Raw genomic sequence first — 17,381 nt, 5'->3', positions numbered from 1 at the left:
TGGCTGGCACACGTGCTGGGGAACTTTATTTCTGTTGGGCCGAATTTAGTTGTTTTTGCTGTCCTCCTGGAGAAACTCTTGGGGTTCTCTGGGTATGCAGTTTACTGTACCTTCTAGGCTTTAGACCTTCTGAAAGCATGAGCCATGCCTATGTTTAAATTTCATATATTCCCTCTGGTGACACAGGTGGATCCTGGGTAAAGATATGTAGAGGTAAAGGAAACAGGTGCTTTTGCTGGGATGCAGGAACTAATTTCTTTTCTCTTGTGAGCCAGAGACTCCAGCTAGTGCATTTGGGTCCTAATCTCAACATTCCTATCCCACTCCCACCTAGCAGGTATGACTGAGTATCTGGAGAGGGTCCCTTGGGTCCTCCATCTACCACCAGCCCATTAGTGCACTTCTGTTGGAAGTGGCCTTCATCAGGGCTGGTCTAGATGTGTGGGTGGTGGCTGGTGCCTCTGGGAGGTGGCCAGTGGCTCAGGCTGGTAGTGAAGAGACCTAGGTCTGGAATAGCTGTTCCATTAACTCATGTGACCAGGGCCGGTCAGTTTCCCCTTCCATGTCCCCGTTTCTACAGCTGGATGGAGGAGGGGGTTTTTCAGGGTCCCTCAGGGATTTCCCCAGTCTGTGATTTCCCCTCCCATGGAAGCTTTGATGGTGGCCAAGCTGGTAGGTGCAGGTTTTGAGTCAGGTTCTCTGATAGTCACTATCCCACTTCTATCTGGCTCCCTTCTTCCTCCTCCTTATCTAATCTTTCCAGACAGCACTGACCTGCCCCACTGCCTTTCCCATGGCTTCTACCTGGATATCAAAGTCCACCCTGGGTGGAATAGGCCACTCAGGTCCTTGAATGTAGGTCTTCCTCTCTTCCCATTTGAGGGCCAGCACCTTCTTCCACACTCTTCTACAGCATGCTATCAATCAGCTCCTCTCCTTGGGATTCTAGGCTGGTCCTGCTCACATGTGATCTTCCAGGACCTCAGTCACACCCCATCTCCATGCCCTGCTGGGACCTCTACAGATCAGACTCCAGTTGGTCTTGTGCCTCCCAGTAGGTGGAAGACTCACAAGAGGGACTGTCCTCAAGATTCTGAGTGGCTGCTGTCCCTGAGTCGGGGAAGCCTGATGCACAGGTATAGACCTGTGGCTTATGTTCTCTGAGCACTCAGCCTGGTGGGTGCGAGCTTCCTGAGGGTGGGAACCAGACCCAGTGCCCTGGGATAGCTGACTTGCAATAAGGTTTATTGAATAGATGGAGACTGGGTTGTGGCCCAGTGGTTCCTTCCACTCTGGGAATCACATGGGATTGTAGTAAGAATAGAATGAGATATTTGGATGTAAAAGTGACTTACGGAGTTCTGCACATAGGGCATGGGTTTTTTCAAAAGTGTTCTTGGCCGGGGTGCTGCCAGCCGGTAGACAGGGGGTGTACCTGTGGAGGGAATGACCAGAAGACCCTGCAGGAACCCAGCACCAGGTCTTGAAGGATGCATATGGGGTCCCCAGCATGAGTAAAAGGGGAGAGGCCAGAGGGTGAGATTGGTGGGCAAAGGGTCCTTCTCAAGACCTTGGGACTAGGGACCCTGGGGGAGTGAAGCCTGTGCCACTTCAGCCTGGAGATCTCGGCCCTGGTTACAGCCGTCAGTGCCAGGAGTACACCTGTGGCTGGGCTATTTGATAAACACAGATGCTCCCTATGAGGAGAAATGTGGGGGTACCAAGACCAGAGACGTGGTGCCACCAGGTGGGTAGTGGTTCCCCCACCCCCCGCCCCCGGGACCTCCCTTCGCGGGAGGAGAGGAAAGTGCCGGCGCGCGCAGTTCGTCACCTCCCCGCCCGGGGCGCGCCTGGCGGAGGCCCAGCGTCCCGGCGGCTGCTGGCAGTCGGAGGCAGGCCGGGGCGAGGCCGCGCTCACCCTCCTACGGCGGTGCGGCGGCTACACGTGGGGCGGCGAGTTTCGCTCCGCCGCGGGGGCGAGGGCGGGCCGGACGAGAAGAGCGCGGGAGGGCTGCACGGGGGCGCGGGCGGGAGGGGCGTCGGGCTCGGCCACCGGCGGGGCCCAGGGTCGCTCCGACCGCACCGCGGCCTTGCCCTCCCAGGCTCCCCCTCCATCAGAACTCACCTGTCTGGAGTCTTTGGGCTCCTGGTCCTGGGTCTCCTGGGTCTCGGGCAGCCCAACTGATAAGGGCTTTCTTGTTTATCTGACATTGGCTTCACGCTAGTTCCTTTCCACCCCCTCCCACCAGGGAGCACCTTCGTGGGATGCATCTGCCCTAAAGAGTGCACAGAGGAATGGGTGCAAGGCTTGTGGGGGGTGTTTGGGGCACTCTGGGACTCTGCAAGCATCCCTTGAATGACCACCTTTTTTGGCCACAACTAGGTCGGGGTAGGGAGACTGTGCCAAGACCCAAGTGGAGAATAAAAATAGGAAGGCTGGGGCCACCTCTGAGAGGATCTTTGGGAGGAGCACAGATTGGCTCCCAGTGTGGCCAGGTGGTGCTGGCTCTGCTGGTTCCCTGCTCAGGAGGCAGCTCTGATGGGTGGGTGGTCCTTTCTCTGGCCTCTCAAATCTTCACTACTGGGCTGGGTTGTAGCTCAGGGTGGGGAGCTTGCTCAGCATGTGTGAGGCTCTGAGTTAGACCCCTGGCACTGCAAAAAATCCATCCATCAGTCAATCATCTTCTTCACTTCTGACCTCCACCCCCTCAGGGGTCCCATCTACCCCTACACACTGCTTGCTGCTTGTTTTGCTTTTCCACCCTGCTCCCTCAGACAGCCATGCCTGACTCAGCTGCAAACCTGGCACGTTCTCCTTCCCATCCTTGTTTGCACACTCCAGAGTCCTCACTCCTTTCCCCAAACTCTCCTCTTCACTAAGTGACTTCAGTTTGCACTCTGGGCTGTGAATCTGCTGGGCATTGGACATGGCTGGGGGGGGGGGGGGGCTTCAGAAGGTGTGCCAACCTGGGCAGGGGCAGATGGATATCCACCTAACCACCAGGTGGGTTTGTGCCAGGTTGGGGGCGGGTAGGAAAAGCAGGTGAATATCCACATTTGCATGTCTTTCCCAGTAGGAGTGACTCAGACAAGGGGCTCCAGAAGCAGGCATGGAGGGATCCTGGATTAGGATGGGTTTTCCTCAGATAGGACATCTTTGTGGAAGGGGTCTATGACCTCTTCCTTTTTCCTCCTCCACAAGGCCTAGTGCACTGGCCAAGGGAGTGCTGCAGGGTTGCACCAGTCACCCCTCAGAGACAGGACTTCCATCCTGGCAGAGCTCAGTCCCAGGCCCTGGTCATTGCTTATGCTCCTCCCCACCAAATGGATTCATCTTGTGTCTTCTCCCTTAGACTTTGCTAAGAGAAACCAGCTGATCTGATTCACTGATGTCTTACAGGAAATTCTATGCATTATTCAAGGCCCTGAGCTGCTGCTTCTTTCATACCTTGTCTGATTGGCCATATTTTGACCTCTCCCATCCGCAAATCCGGACAGAACCTACAGCGGTACCACCAGTTGGCACCAATGCATATTCCTGATATCATTATTCTTCTGAGTATGTGACTTGTCTTCCCAATGAGATTTTCAACTCCCAGAGGCAGGGACCTTATCTTTTGCTTCTCATGCACTTCCCTCCACAGCTAATGAAACGAATTAATTTACTCACTCAATATGTATTTCGTGTTGGCCGCTCTGCACCAGGCCACTGCTGGTCTGGGTGCTGGGGATACAGCAGGGAGCCAAACACACATCTCTGTCCTTGTGGAACTGACATCCCATGGGGTGGGAGTGAGGGACAGTAAACAAAATAAGGACAATTCTGTAGAGCTAGGGTGGTGATCTAGATGTATGGAGAACAAGAAAGCAGGAGGGGCCCAAGGAGTGTGGAGGAAGGAGTGTACAATTTTAAAAGGGACAGAGGGAGCATTTCCATGGGTGGGGTCATCTGAGCTGAGATGTGCAGGCGGTGCAGGGGTCTAGAGGAAGAGGGTTCCAAGCAGAGGAAAGAGCCAGTGCCAAGCCACCTGGGAGATTTGAGGAACCTGGAGACTGGGCTTGGTGGACCAGGGGAGGATGAGATGAGGTCACAGAGGTGAGTGGGGAGGATCATGTGCCATATTTGGTGTTACTCTTGGATGAGTGGTTTTGAAGGATTCTGAGCAGAGTGCGGTCCTTACTTTTTTATTTTTATTTTTCTGGAGCTGGGGATCAAATCCCAGGCCTTGCCCTTGCTAGGCAAGTACTCTACCACCAAGTGCTTACCACAACTTACCTTTTTTTTTTTTTTTTGGTACCAGGAATTGAACCCAGGGACCCTTTATCACTGAGCTACATCCCTAGCTCTTTTTATTTATTTTTAAAATTTTGAGACAGGGTCTTACTAAGTTGTTTAGGGCCTCACTAAATTACTGAGGCTGTTCTTGAACTTGTGATCCTCCTGCTTCAGCTTCCTGAATCTCTTGAATTACAGGCATGCACCACTGCTCCTGGCACTAACTGATCTTTAAAGGGATCCCTGTCTTGTTTTGTAGGGTACAGGGTTAGGGAGCAAAGAGGAAGCTCAGAGACCTATGAGGGGGCAGTTATTGAAGCAGAGGTGAGAGTGTGGGTCCTGGCCCAGGATGGTGGTGGAAATGACAAGAAGTTGGTTCTCATGTATTTTGAAGCCAGAGTCCACAGGGTTTCCCATCAGGTTGACTGTGAGGTGTGAGTGGAAGAGGACTGGCCTGAGGTTTCTGATCCCAAGCACTCCAAGGGATGGAGTTTCCATTGACTGAGATGGGGACATCTTCAGGAGAAACACATTTAGGTGGAAGATTAGGAGTTTTTTTTTTTTTTTAATTTTAATTTTTTAAAAAAATTGTTCTAATTAATTAGGAGTTTGGTTTTGCACCTACTGTTTTTGAGCTGCTAGTGGATTCCTGAGCAGAGATGTCCAGTAGGCAGTTTGGGGGAGGAGGAACTTGGGAGTCATCAGTGAGAATATTAGTGGTACTTCTGTGCCCACGAGCGTGGCCAAGATGAGCTGGAATGTAGTGCAGATGAAGGGAAGAGAGCTGGAGGCGCGGGAGGAAAAGGAGACAGGGCCCCCTCCCTCTCCCCTTCACCACGAAGGTGGCACCTGTTGATTCTGGCCAGCCTGGCTTCGAAGCCCAGCTCTGCGGTCTATCTTTTAACTTCTAAAATGGAAGTAATAACTAAGTAGATTTAGAAAATTAAATAGCAATATATGAAAACATTAGGTAACTTTCCAATTCTCCGCAGACACCAACTGGATGTTCTGCAATTCAATTTAATTCTGACACTCTCTGCCAGGAGTTAGTGCCAGATCCCACTGCATCCCAGGATGCAGGTCAGCCAGATGGAGGGGATGATTATGGTGAGGCATGGGGGAGGGGTGGAGCCACCAGGGGCACACCACCCTTCTGTACCTCCCTGTGGCCACTCACTGGAAAGTGCTCTGAACCTGTCCTTTTGAATTTTCATGGAGCTTCACTATATAGACATGATTAAGTCATTGACCACTGGCCATGAGTTCAACCTCCTGCCAATCTCCAGCTCCTTCTTCCACTCCAGAGGAAGTTGTGATGGGTGGTGGGGCTGAAGTTTCCACCTCCCAATCACATGATCAGTTCCACAGGCAACCAGTACCTTGCCCCCTTCCTTAGGGGCTTTCCAAAAGTCCCCTCATTAACATAAATTTGAGGTGTGGTTGAAAGGGACTTGAGATGAACAAAATTCATGCCATTTCACCCTTAATGTTCTGTAACTATTCCAGGAACGGGGGACAGAAAAACCAAATATTATAACAAAAGATGCTCTTATCTGTCTTATCACTTAAGAAGTTAAAAGGGTCTTAGGAGCTGTGGCCAGGAGCTGGGATGGAGCCCAAATGTCTATTTTTTATTATATCATTATTTCCCAGGACTGTGTTGTGCAAAGATTCCAGGTGGAAAAATACAGTGGTCCCAGTTGCAAGGAACTCAGCAGCAAGTGTGGAAGTAGAGAGGCCAGGATCAAGTGCTGAGGGAACAAGGGGTGGGGTGCCCCCCAGGAGGGGCCACAGCTGCCTTCACAGAGTACGAAAGAGGAACTGAACGGGGAGGAAGGAGTCTGCTAGGCTTGGGCTTCAGGGTCCAGGGTTGGGTGGGCATGAGGCCTTGTAGGCTGCCAGGACTGTCTGTGGAGAGCTCCCAGGAAGGGGCCTTGGGGCGACCTGGAGGTTTAATACAGCTGGATCAGGAAGTGGAGCTAAAAGACCAGTTGGGAAGTGGAAGGAGGTTAGATCAGAAAAGACCTTGTTAGCCAACCTTGTTAGCTGCCTTGTGGGAGGAACATGAGCTATCAGCTCTGGTATCAGCTCTGTGATTTCAGACAAATTATTTCATCTTTTTTTTTTTTTTGGTACTGAGACTTGAACCTAGGGACTTTACTACTGAGCTACATCCCCAGACCTTTTAATTTTGAGACGAGTTCTTGCTAAGTTGCTTAGGGTTTCAGTTGCTGAGACTGGCCTCGATCTTGTGATCCTCCTACCTCAGTCTCCTGAGTCACTGAGATTCCAGGTGTGCACCACACACCTGGCCAAGTTGTTTAATCTTCAGATTCAGTTTCTTCCTTTAAAAAATGGTGCTAATGTCCATCTCCTTGCTGGGAAGTTGATAAGAATTCAGGGGCAACAGGTATGAAGTGCTGAGATAGAGTTGGCCTTGGAAATGGCAGGTGACCATCATCACTTTCTCCTGGAGATGCTTTGATGATTTTAAGTGCAGGAATGGAATAGATGAATGGAAGGATGGGTGGATGGAAGGATGCAGAGGTGGGTGCATGGATGGATGGATGGAGGGAGGAATGGATAGGTTCTTGGATGGGTGAGTGGGTGGATGGATGAATGGATGTCCTCAGTGGATGTAGGATTAACCCCAGCCCTGTCTGTAAGGGGGAATTTTCAGGCCATAGGATAGGCCAAAGAGGCTAGTCTGGAATGGACCCTGAGACTGGGAAGGCATGAGGCTTCTTGTCCTGCCTTGGAGACCCCAGCTCATGCCCCTGGCTTGGTAAACTTCTCTCATTGGTGTCTCTGGTCTCTTGCAGCTCCTGTGTCTCCTTTCTCTCTTTGTCTTTCTTCCTCTCTCTCTTTCTCTCCACCATGCTCTCACTCTCCTCTCTTTCTGTCTCTCAATCTGTCTTCTTCTCTCTGTCCTTCCTGTCAGGACAGTAGGGTCTCAGGGATTAGATCTGCAGTGTGTGACAGCCCAGACAGGTGGCAGACCCCCACAGGAAAGCTCCAGGAGCTGGGGTGGGCTGGGGGTCTCTGAGTGCTTCCTGGAGTCTCTGTTCCAGCCCAGGAGAACTTGCCTTTTAATAGTGGAGAGAGGATGATGTGGTGGGGTGGGGGGCATGGTTTGTCAGTGACGGAGGGAGTTTCAAAGAGGCCTCATTGTTGACCTGGAATCCCCTGTTCCCCAGGGAAGGGTGCTATGGAATCTCTTCTTTCCCACTGACTGAGCTGCCTTGTCCCCTAGGCTGGTGGATGACCGCTGTGTGGTGGAACCTGCAGCTGGGGACCTGGACAACCCCCCCAAGAAGTTCCGAGGTAAGACCTCCTCTCCTCTTCCACTGTTAGTGTCCCTCCCAGGCTCCTGAGTCCTGGACCTGGCTCTGAATTTATTCACCTTATTTGGCCTCAGTGGCCAGATTAGGCTGGACCCTTGCCGTCTGTGGAGTCCCCCTCGGTCTGTGCAGTGCCATCTTGGCACAGTACACGTCTCCCTTTCTGCAGCCACACCCCCCTCGCAGGCACACCCACTTCTGGACAGGGGCCCATTCTTTGCCTAAGTCCCTGCCAGCCACAGGGCTTTCTTTGTCTATGTGAATGGACTTTTTCTGAGGGCTTAGAGGTGGAAGAGAGTTGCCTCAGGCGGTAGGAGGTCCTGGGGAGACCCTTTCCATGTGCCTCAGTCTCCCCATCTGTGTGGCAAAGGGATTAGACCTGATGCTTTCCAAGGAATTCTGACCCTGGTTGTGTCCTCGGGCCTTGGCCCTGAGCTTTGTGGGTGACTCCTGCTAGAGGGGCCTCCAAGTCTATACCTAGCTCAGTGCTGTGACCTGGGTGAGTGGCTTCCTGAGTGGGGCCTCCATGTCCTTCAATATCAGTGGGCTTCTCTGTCCAGCCCAGCAGGCCCAAGGGCCTTGTGAAGAGGAAAGGATGTCCTGGCTGTCCCTGTGTCAAACTGTTATTGTTGTGATTACCTGTGAGTTGGGACAGACAGACAAATCCTGGGCATGGCGGGCAGGGTGGGAACAGACAAGAACATGCCTGCTGGTTGCTGCCACCAGGCCTGACATCTGGTTGCTCCTCTCCCCTAGGGGGAGGCTAGCTGGGATGCCCTCAAGAGATGAGGAGGATGGGGATAAGACAGTCTTGCTGCAGCCTTGGCTGTCTGTCTGCTGGGGTGTAGGGAGAGATGGAGGGGGTACGCTCCCAGCTTGCAGTGGGGCCCCATGTCTGTTCTTCTGATCCTGCTGTTGCCATGGGATTCTGAGTGGGGGCTTTGCCTGGGGGTAGGGTCCTGGGTCAAGTGGGAACTGCCTCTGGCCTGGATCACTCCTCGCCATCAGTCCCCGCTGCCCTCCATATCTGCCCTCTTCCCTGCTCCCTCAGCCATACCAGCCTCCTGCTGTTCCTCTTGGTTATGGGCCACACTGGCACCCCACAGCCTTGCACTTGCTGTCCCTTTGCCTGGATGTTCTTACCCTACCTATCCTTGTGGCTTGCTCTCAGCGGCCTCAGGTCTAAGGCTTCAGCGAGCCCTTCCCTGACCACCCACAGGAGGCTGTGCCCCTGATCCCGTCTTTTTCACCTGCTCTATTTTTCTCCACAGCTCGAGTCTGACATGCTGCATGTATTTTAATTAATTTTTTAATCATTTGTCTTCCTCGCTGGAATAGCAGCTCCGCCAGGGCGGAGATCTCTGTGAGCTTGTCTTGTTCACAGTTTTATCTGCAGAGTCTGCTGCCTAGTTCTTTCTGAAAAACTAGAGGTTGTGTGATGAGGGTCCCCAGGGGGCCTCTGCCAGTCAGGAAGGGACTGGGACTGAGAGGGGAAGGTTGTGCAGTCAGATCTGTGGAGTGACAGGCTGGCCACAGGGAGGTGGGTGTGGCAGGGGAAGATTTGCCCTAGGCTTCCAGTGGGCAGAGTTTGGGGCCAATTTTTGACAACAAATAGCCACTTAACAGAACAAATTCTCCTTTGATATCTTGCTTTCCTCTGTTATGGCTTTTTTCCCACACCCCCCTGTCTCTTCCTCTTCATTTTCTTAAAGCCTGTGAGTACCTCCCCCCAGAAACCCTGGGCCATGCCAAGGTCCCCATGGCCTCTGTAGGCCCATCCCTCAAAGTGAGGTGAAAAGACGGATTTAGACTGTACCTACCCCTCTTGTCTGGCCCAGGCTTTTGGTGTCTTGATGAGGTTCAGAGGCCACTCCAGATTTTCTGTGGTCCTATTTGGACCTGAGAGGAGCTGAGGTTGAACAGGTGCAGGTCTTAGTGCAGCCTTGTGGCTGTTGGGTACAAAGTAGAGCACTTGAACTTGGGGCGAGAGATGTAGATTCCAAACTCCTATTTTGAGCCTGAAGCCCAGAAGAGGCCTGGCCTCAAACCAGGAGGCCTCACTTTCATTGTTTCCGTGTCTTTCCTGTAAACACCCTGACCCGGGAGGGGAGGAGGTGTGGGGACTGTGGCAAGCATTTGAGAAGTTGGCTGGTGGTCATCAAAGATGGCCTTACCCTGAGACCTCCCAGAAGTTCTATCCCCGTCATCTTGGGGTAAGCCTGCCTTTGCAGGGGACTCCCTCAGTCCCCCACTGCTCACCATTCAGTGCTCTGCCAGCTCCCCCTGTACCTGCTGCCCCTGGAGGTCCCCAGCAGGGCTGCAAAGCCTCCATCAGCCCCTGTTTGGTTTCTTGCCTGTGGTTTCAGTTCTGTCCCCCTTCTGAGGCCACCCCAAGCCCCAGCATGTTCAGGGAGTTCTTTCCAGATTTGGCAAGGTCCTGGAAGCCCAGGCTGCTGGCGCCTGAGTGTGTGGCACCCCATGCCAGCCCAACCTCCTGATCCCTGCTTTGCTGTAAGTTTTAGGGTTTGGCTGCTGTGAGTCCTGCCCTGCTGACTGGGCCTGGGGTGGGGGCGCATTGCCTTCCTAGGCCCTTTCTCTTCCCCCATGCTGGGGCAAGGGAAGATCCTCTGCGAGGGACTTGGCAGCCCTCACCTCTGAGTATACCTTAAGAAAACTCAGAGCTCACTCGTCAGTCACAAAGATCCTAGGACAAGTGTGTTGGGGTACCAGACTGGTGGGGGACAGGGAGGAGGGGGAGGGTGACAAGGTGGCCTTTTTCTGTTTGCACAGCTGCTTCTTCTCTGGCCTCCTCCTCTGCTTTACCAGAGCATCTTCCAAACCCAGTTTATTGATGTTATTATTATTATTCAGACTTATTCCAACTCCATACAAATGTAGAGAGAGAAATAACACTCATCCCATGGACCCACTACTAAGCCATATAAATCCTTTTTGCCACGTTTATTTCAGATCTTTTTACTTTTAAAGAAATAACATAGCTGTGGTGGAAGTGCACTATGCCTTCCTCCTTCTCCATCTCCCTACACCCTCTCCAGAGGAGAGTAATGCTCAGGAATCCCTGTGCCTGTTTTAAGGCATTTGCCCTTAATACATAGGGAAATATCCGTGAACAATGTGGGGTAGTGTCCATTTTTCGAACTCTGTGTGTTGTAGGTAGTCTTCCGTACAAATCTTTTCTGCACTGGTTTTTGAGATTTATCCATGTTGATACATGTGGCTCTGGTTCATATGTTTAATTGCTGGGTAACATTCCACTGGGTGAATTAACTTCAGTCTGTTGCTTGGTGCTGCTGGTGATGGACATGTAGCTCATTTCCAGTTTTGGCAATCACCCACATTGCCGCATTGAGCGTTCTGTGCAAGGCTCCTCGGGCTTGTTTCTCTGGTATGTTCCCGTGAGGGGACTTGCTGGGTGGGAGGAAATCTCCTCTCATGAGCAGTGACCCTGTTGCCTTCTGCAGGGGCTATCACCTTCCCACCACACAGGCCGTGGGTGCAGCTCCCCAGGGTCTACCTGCATCCTTGCCAGGACTGGTTTCATCCCGCCTAGATTTCTGGGTGTGAAATGGCATCTTATTGTGGGTTTTAAATAGCCCAGAAAACAGACAACAGTAAAAACAAGTGCTTTGTAGGACAGCTCAGAAAGGTCTACGGAGTGGACGGACTCTCCTATAGAAGAGCGCTGCAGACGCCCTACAGGTGCCATCGATAAGGAATTTACTTGTTTAAAAAAAAAAAAAAGAAAATTCAAGTGCTGGCATTGTCCAGAAAAAGCAAACAGATTTATTTACAGTTGTTACAGAGCTGAACTGCTGAAACTTGTTCAGGGAAACATTTTGGCTTGCATTAATGCTATACATCCCTGCATTTAGAGTGCATTAAAATTTCATGCATGGTAGCCCAGCGGGGTGGTAGGAGCCTGTGCTCCCAGCTACTCTGGGGCATGAGGATCACTTAAGCCCAGGAGTTCGAGGACAGCCTGGGCATCGCAGTGAGACCCAGACCCCCCCCAAAAACACACACACACACACAAAAACTAAAACAAAAACAAAGAAAAACTCATGCATGAATGAAAATGGAAAAAAATGCCAACACCTGATTTCTGTGTTCACTCACATCATATGTTTAGGTATCTTTCAGCCTGTGGGGTGGGGGGCTATGAGTCTAATGTTCAGAACTATCAAGAAAAGCAAGAAGAAGAAAAAAAAAAAAAAAAAAAAAAAAAAGAAAAGCAAGAAGAGAATTAAAAAAAAATTTTTTTTATTTTTGAGTGTTCTTTTATTTTTTTGAGAATGAAATATTTCCCTTCATGGTGAATTCTTATGTGTGTGTAATAGGAATCGAACCCAGGGCTTCACGCTTGCTAAACAAGAGCTCCACCACTGTGTCACACCTCTGATCTGTTAGTGCGTTCTTTTTTTGTTGTTATTACTGGGGATTGGACCCAGGGGCACTTCACCACAGAGCTACATTCCCAGCCCTTTTTTTTTATTTTTTGTTTTTTATTTTTATTTTTTTTAAAGTTGTCAATGGACCTTTATTTTATTTATTTATATGTGGTGCTGAGAATGGAACCCAGTGCCTCACACATGCTAAGCAAGCCATCTACCCCTGAGCTACAATCCCAGCCCTTTTTATTTTTTATTTAAGACAGGGTCCCTTTAAGTTGCTAAGGCTGGCTTGCAGTTTGGGATTCTCCTGCCTCAGCCTTCAAGTCACTGGGATTACAGGCACATGACACAGTGTCCAGATAAACATAATTCCTGTTGTGGTTTTAATTTGAATTTCTGAGTCCACTAGTGAGGTTGAGCATCTGTTTATACGTGTACTGGCCACTTAAATTTTTGTTCTTGGGCTGGGATTGTGGGCTCAGTGGTAGAGCGTATGCTTTGCTAATGTAATCCTAGCTCTGCAAGACAAAGACAGAAAACCAAAACGAAGTAAGAAGTCCTATTCTTACTCATCAAGATTAAAGCATGGTCCCCAACCCCAACCTGTTCCCATCCCCAGGGGCCACCATACTAGAAAATGTGACTAGGGAGTTTATTTATATGGTTAAAACATCAAAATGTTATGCAGCCAGGCATGGTGGCACACACCATTCTAGTGACTCAGGAAGCTAAAACAGGAGGATCATGAGTTCAAGCCCAGCCTGGGCAGCTTAGTGAATTCTTGTCTTGAAATAAAAAATAAAAAGGGCTGGGAATGTGGCTCCATGGCAGAACACTTAGCCTGCATGCAAGAAGCCCTGCTTTCAGTCCCCAACACTGCAAAAAAAAAAAAAAAAAAAAAAAAAAAAAAAAATTGTTACAAGCATACCTTGAGAATCTTGTTCCCACTCTGTCCCTGCCAACTCACTGCCCCTTCAGGGAATTATTTTAGTTTCTTACATATTTTCTAGTGTTTTCTTTTCCCTTTTTGGTACTGGGGATTGAAACCAGGGGGGACTTCTACTGAGTTACATCCCCAATCTTTTTATTTATTTATTTTTTAAATTTTGGGACAGGGTCTCGCTAAGTTGTTCAGGGCTCTGCTAAATTGCTGAGGCTGGCTTTGAACTTGTCATCTTCCTGCCTCAGTCCGCTGAGTTGCTGGGGTTGCTGTGCCACTGTGCCTGTTCAGTGTTTCTTAATGCAAATACAAGCATATATTCACATTTCTCCTCTTTCTCACATGAAGGTAGTGTTCTGTATTACTCTTCTGTGCTTCGCTGCTTTTCCTTGTCAGTCATCCTATGGAGAGAGGTGGGAGAGGATGGGATTCGAGATTCCCACCAGTACTCCTGCTAGCTACCCCTACTTCCGCCCATTGAGCTCATACCATTTTACACCCTGACAGCTTTGTAACAGTCCCGCTTAGTTCTTTTCATTGTTCCTTCTGTTATGCTTATTCCACTGTTTCTCGATTTATCAATTTTAAATAGTATCCATTTGTGTCTTTATTTATTTGTTTGTTTGTTTTTTTTTTTTTTTTTTTTGGTCACAGGAATTAAACCCAGGAGTGCTTAACCACTGAGCCACATCCATAGCACCCTACCTTTCTTTTTATTTTATTCTGAGTCAGGGTGTTGGTAAGTTCCTTAGTGCCTCACTAAGTTGCTGAGGCTGCCTTTGAACTTGGGATCCTCCTCCTCAGCATTCTTAGCGGCTGGGATTACAGGTGTGCACCACTACACCTGGTCCATTTGTGTCCTTCTAAGATAGATGAAAATTTAGCTTGTGCGACCCACTTCTCCTTCCCTAGCCCTGCATCCTCCCCAAGGTATCCTTATTCTTCCTATTTATACTTATAAATCCAAGTATCCCATTTACCCCCTTTAAAGTGGCCTATCCCGAAGGCTGGGAACGTAGCTCTGAGGTAGAGTGCCCCTGCGTGGCATGCCCAGACCCCGGCTTCAATCCCCAGCACTGCAAAAAGAGAAAAGTATGTGCCCAGCCTCCCCTCACCACCCCTAGCTCGTCCCTCAGACTGTGGAGTTGGTGCTGTTTGAAGCTCCCCACCCCAGGGATGATTCTACATGGCAGCAGTGGGTTTTTGGATTGAGACACTTCTTAGTTTCCGGTGATTGTCAATCCGGTTATAGCCTCACAAGCCCTGTGCCCTCTCACTCCCAGGCACACGCAGCCTTCAGCCTTTTCTCTTGGCCCGTGGTGCTGCGGCTCCTGCCTGCCCAATCTCCTGGCTTCCCTTCCCCCTTTCCTCTCTCTGCCCTTCAGCCCTGCTGTTTGATGAGAGGGAAGGTTCTGGGGTTCTGACAGGGCTGCCTTTGGGCAAAGTACACAGCACAGTAAAAGAGTGGAGATATTCCTTTGCTTATTTATTCCATAAGCATCTTCTGACATGTACTGTGGGTGGTCAGGGCTGTGAACGAGGACCTGTGCAGAGGCAAAGATGGATCTGACAGTTTTCAGCCAGTGAATTTCCATGCAAGTGCAGAGAGATAGGGAGCAGGAGGGGGCTTGCATAGCAGGCTGCGGGACAAGGGTCTTCATGCAAACACAGGCTCTGACCCTTCAGTGGCTTGTAAAGTCCCTTTAATGGGTTTCACCTGGCTTTTAAAGAATTGGATAGGATGGATTTAGAATATGCAAATCATATTCAACATTGTTATTGTTTCATTAATTTTTTTTTTTTTCTTCAGATCTGGCTCTTCTCCTTAAATATGTCCAGTGAGTTTTCAATTTTGGTTATGGAGTTTTTTTATTCTAGAAATTCCATTTGGTTCATTTTTAGTCTGTGGTGTTACTTTTACAGTTGCCTGTTCTCTGCAGGGATCTTCAAGCTTTTCTTTTATTGATGGAGTGGAGAAGGCCTCTCTGCTCTCTAGGATGTCTTGTCGGAAGTCTCTGCACGTCTGTTTCTGGGTCTACTTTTGCGGATTTTCTCCCTGATAGAGTCTGCTTCCAGGGCTCTGGTTCTCTGATTGTCATTATGGCATTTGAAGTCTGTTGTGGGTGGTGGTGGACCAGGACAAAGGAACCCTCCTTCAGAGAGGCCTGTCAGGCCACCTACTGCCACACACCCGGAGGCATCACTGATCTCAGTCTGCCTGAAGCCCAGCTCCAGTATGGGGCTTCTTGAGCTAACCAGGGGTTTCCACCTGGGCTCTAGTTCCGGTAGTGGCTGTTGAACTCTGGGCTGAGCTTGCTTGTGAGGATAGCCCTCTTGAGTCTCAGTCTCTTGTTAGAACCCTGCCCTTCTACCTGGCGAAACTGTCAAAATATATGTTTTCTGGAGTCTACAAGTATCCTCAGGGTGAAAGAAACTTGGGTGTTTCTCTGTTTGCCCTGTTTCCTGCCCCCACCCCCTGCCCTCCATACTGAGGATTGAACCCAGGGGCACCCTCCCACTGAGCCCCATCCCCAGCCCTTTTTACTCTTTATTTTGAGACAGAGTTTGCTAAGTTGTCCAGGCTGGCCTTGAACTTGCACTCGTCCTGCCTCACTCAGCCTCTGGAATGGCTGGGATTCCAGTGTGCACCCCTGTGCCTGGCCTTGTTTCCTTTTTGATCATCACTTCTGGCTGGAGAGTTCCTCTCTGACTTGTCAGTTCAAGAAGTCTTAAAATAACAGATATTTGAAAAATCCAGTGATTTCAGTTGTCTGGTTGGGTTGGTCCAGACATGGTGAGCGTGGATCTCAGCCCTTTCAGACCCAGAGCCCACTGCAGCCAGGGCAGGGAGTCCTCATGCTGTTTTATGGCAGGTGTTTCTTAGGTGGGATGAAGTCAAAGAGCTTGAGACCCTGGCTGTAGGGCAGCACCTGTCTCTGCCCCTTCTCCTCTCTCTGGATTAGGGGTGATGGGGGGATATGTGTGCGGAGACCAAGGAGTGACGATCAGTGGCCAAGGCCTTGGGGTCCTGGCCTCACTGCCTTTCCCTGGCTCTAAGGTCCACCAAGACTCAGGGCCTGAACCTTTCCCACATCCTCAGCCCAGGTCACCAAATTGATGGGTGACCAGCAGGAGTTTCACCATCTCTGCCACCTCTCCTGCCTGACCCCTGTTCTCATACGTGTTCTGAGTTCCTGCCAGGAGGGCCCTGTCCTGTTCCTAGACACACCAAATCCTTCCCTACCTTTTACTCTTATTCCAGTTATGGAGGCCATCCCTCTTCTTCTCTTAAAAGCTAACTTTGAGCCAGGCCCGGTGGTGCCACATGTCTGTAATCCCAGCATCTTGGGGAGGCTGAGGCAGGAGGATTGTGAGTTCAAACCCAGCCTCAGCTACTTGGCGAGGCCCAAGCAATTCAGTGAGACCCTGTCCCTAAATAAAATAAAGTATAAAAAAGGACTGGGGATGTGACTCAGTGGTTAAGTGCCCCTGGGTTCAATTCCTGGTACTAAAAGTAGCTAACATCAAGGCCCGCCTTATCCTTGAGGACATCCTGTCTATCTATTAATCTGGCAGACATCTGCTGAGCCCAGGCTGGGGCTGTGGATACTTTGTTTAGTTCAGTAAGGGCCTGTCTGCCTGCCCCTGAGTCTGATGAGGGCATCAAAAAATAGACAGATCAGCCTGTCAGAACCAGAGCTCCCTTTAAAATTATGAAGTGGAATTCATAAATGATATAATATGTCCATGTTTATATAATAAGAAATGATATCAGTCCAGGGCCAGTGAGCTTAGAGCCAGAGGAGAAATGAGGCCAGTATAATGCCCTAGATGTGACAAAAGAGGAGGAAAAAAATAAAAAGCAATTTATAATAAGATAGCATCTGTTTTTCCCTCCCAGTACTGGGGATTGCACCCAGGGGCTCTACCACATTCCCAGGGTCTTATTAAATTGCTGAGGGTCTGGCTAAGTTGCCCAGGCTGGCCTCGAACTTGCCATCTTCCTGGCATGATAACATTTTTTTTTTAAAGTAAATGTTGAAGGACTGGGGGTGCTGCCCAGTGATAGAGTACGTGCCTGGCATGGGTCAAGGTCCTGGGTTCAGCCCCTAGCATGGGAGGGAAAAACAAACCAAAGAAGTAAATGTTGGGCACAAGTAGAAGCCCCAATGAAGCAGTCACATGCCTGCCTCTGAGTCATGAATATGGCACCCACAAATGCACATGCATGAAAGAGTTCTAAAACAAAAAAGACGGGGCCAGCACGTCATCAGCACCCGGAATCCGTCCTTTCTCCTGTTGCAGAAGGGTCTCTGGAGACCAGAGTGAGGAAAGCGTCTTACTCTTTCTGGAGTGTGACCTGTCCTTCAGAGAGTCCTCCAGGGGCTGGGCTGTTATATTCAGCATAATCC

General features: G+C 50.1%; 1 protein-coding gene across 1 annotated transcript in view; it reads left to right on the top strand.

Annotated features, from left to right (window-relative positions):
* ITPR3 (inositol 1,4,5-trisphosphate receptor type 3) overlaps window positions 1–17,381 on the top strand; it is an 88,594-nt gene that overhangs the window by 7,829 nt on the left and 63,384 nt on the right. Inside the window, 1 exon segment of the mRNA XM_079147292.1 lies at window positions 7,530–7,600. Coding sequence (XP_079003418.1) covers window positions 7,530–7,600 — 71 coding nt within the window.

Source organism: Sciurus vulgaris, assembly GCF_902686455.1.
Source record: "Sciurus vulgaris genome assembly, chromosome: 7".
Lineage (NCBI taxonomy): Eukaryota > Metazoa > Chordata > Mammalia > Rodentia > Sciuridae > Sciurus > Sciurus vulgaris.
This window is presented reverse-complemented; position numbering and strand designations above follow the sequence as displayed.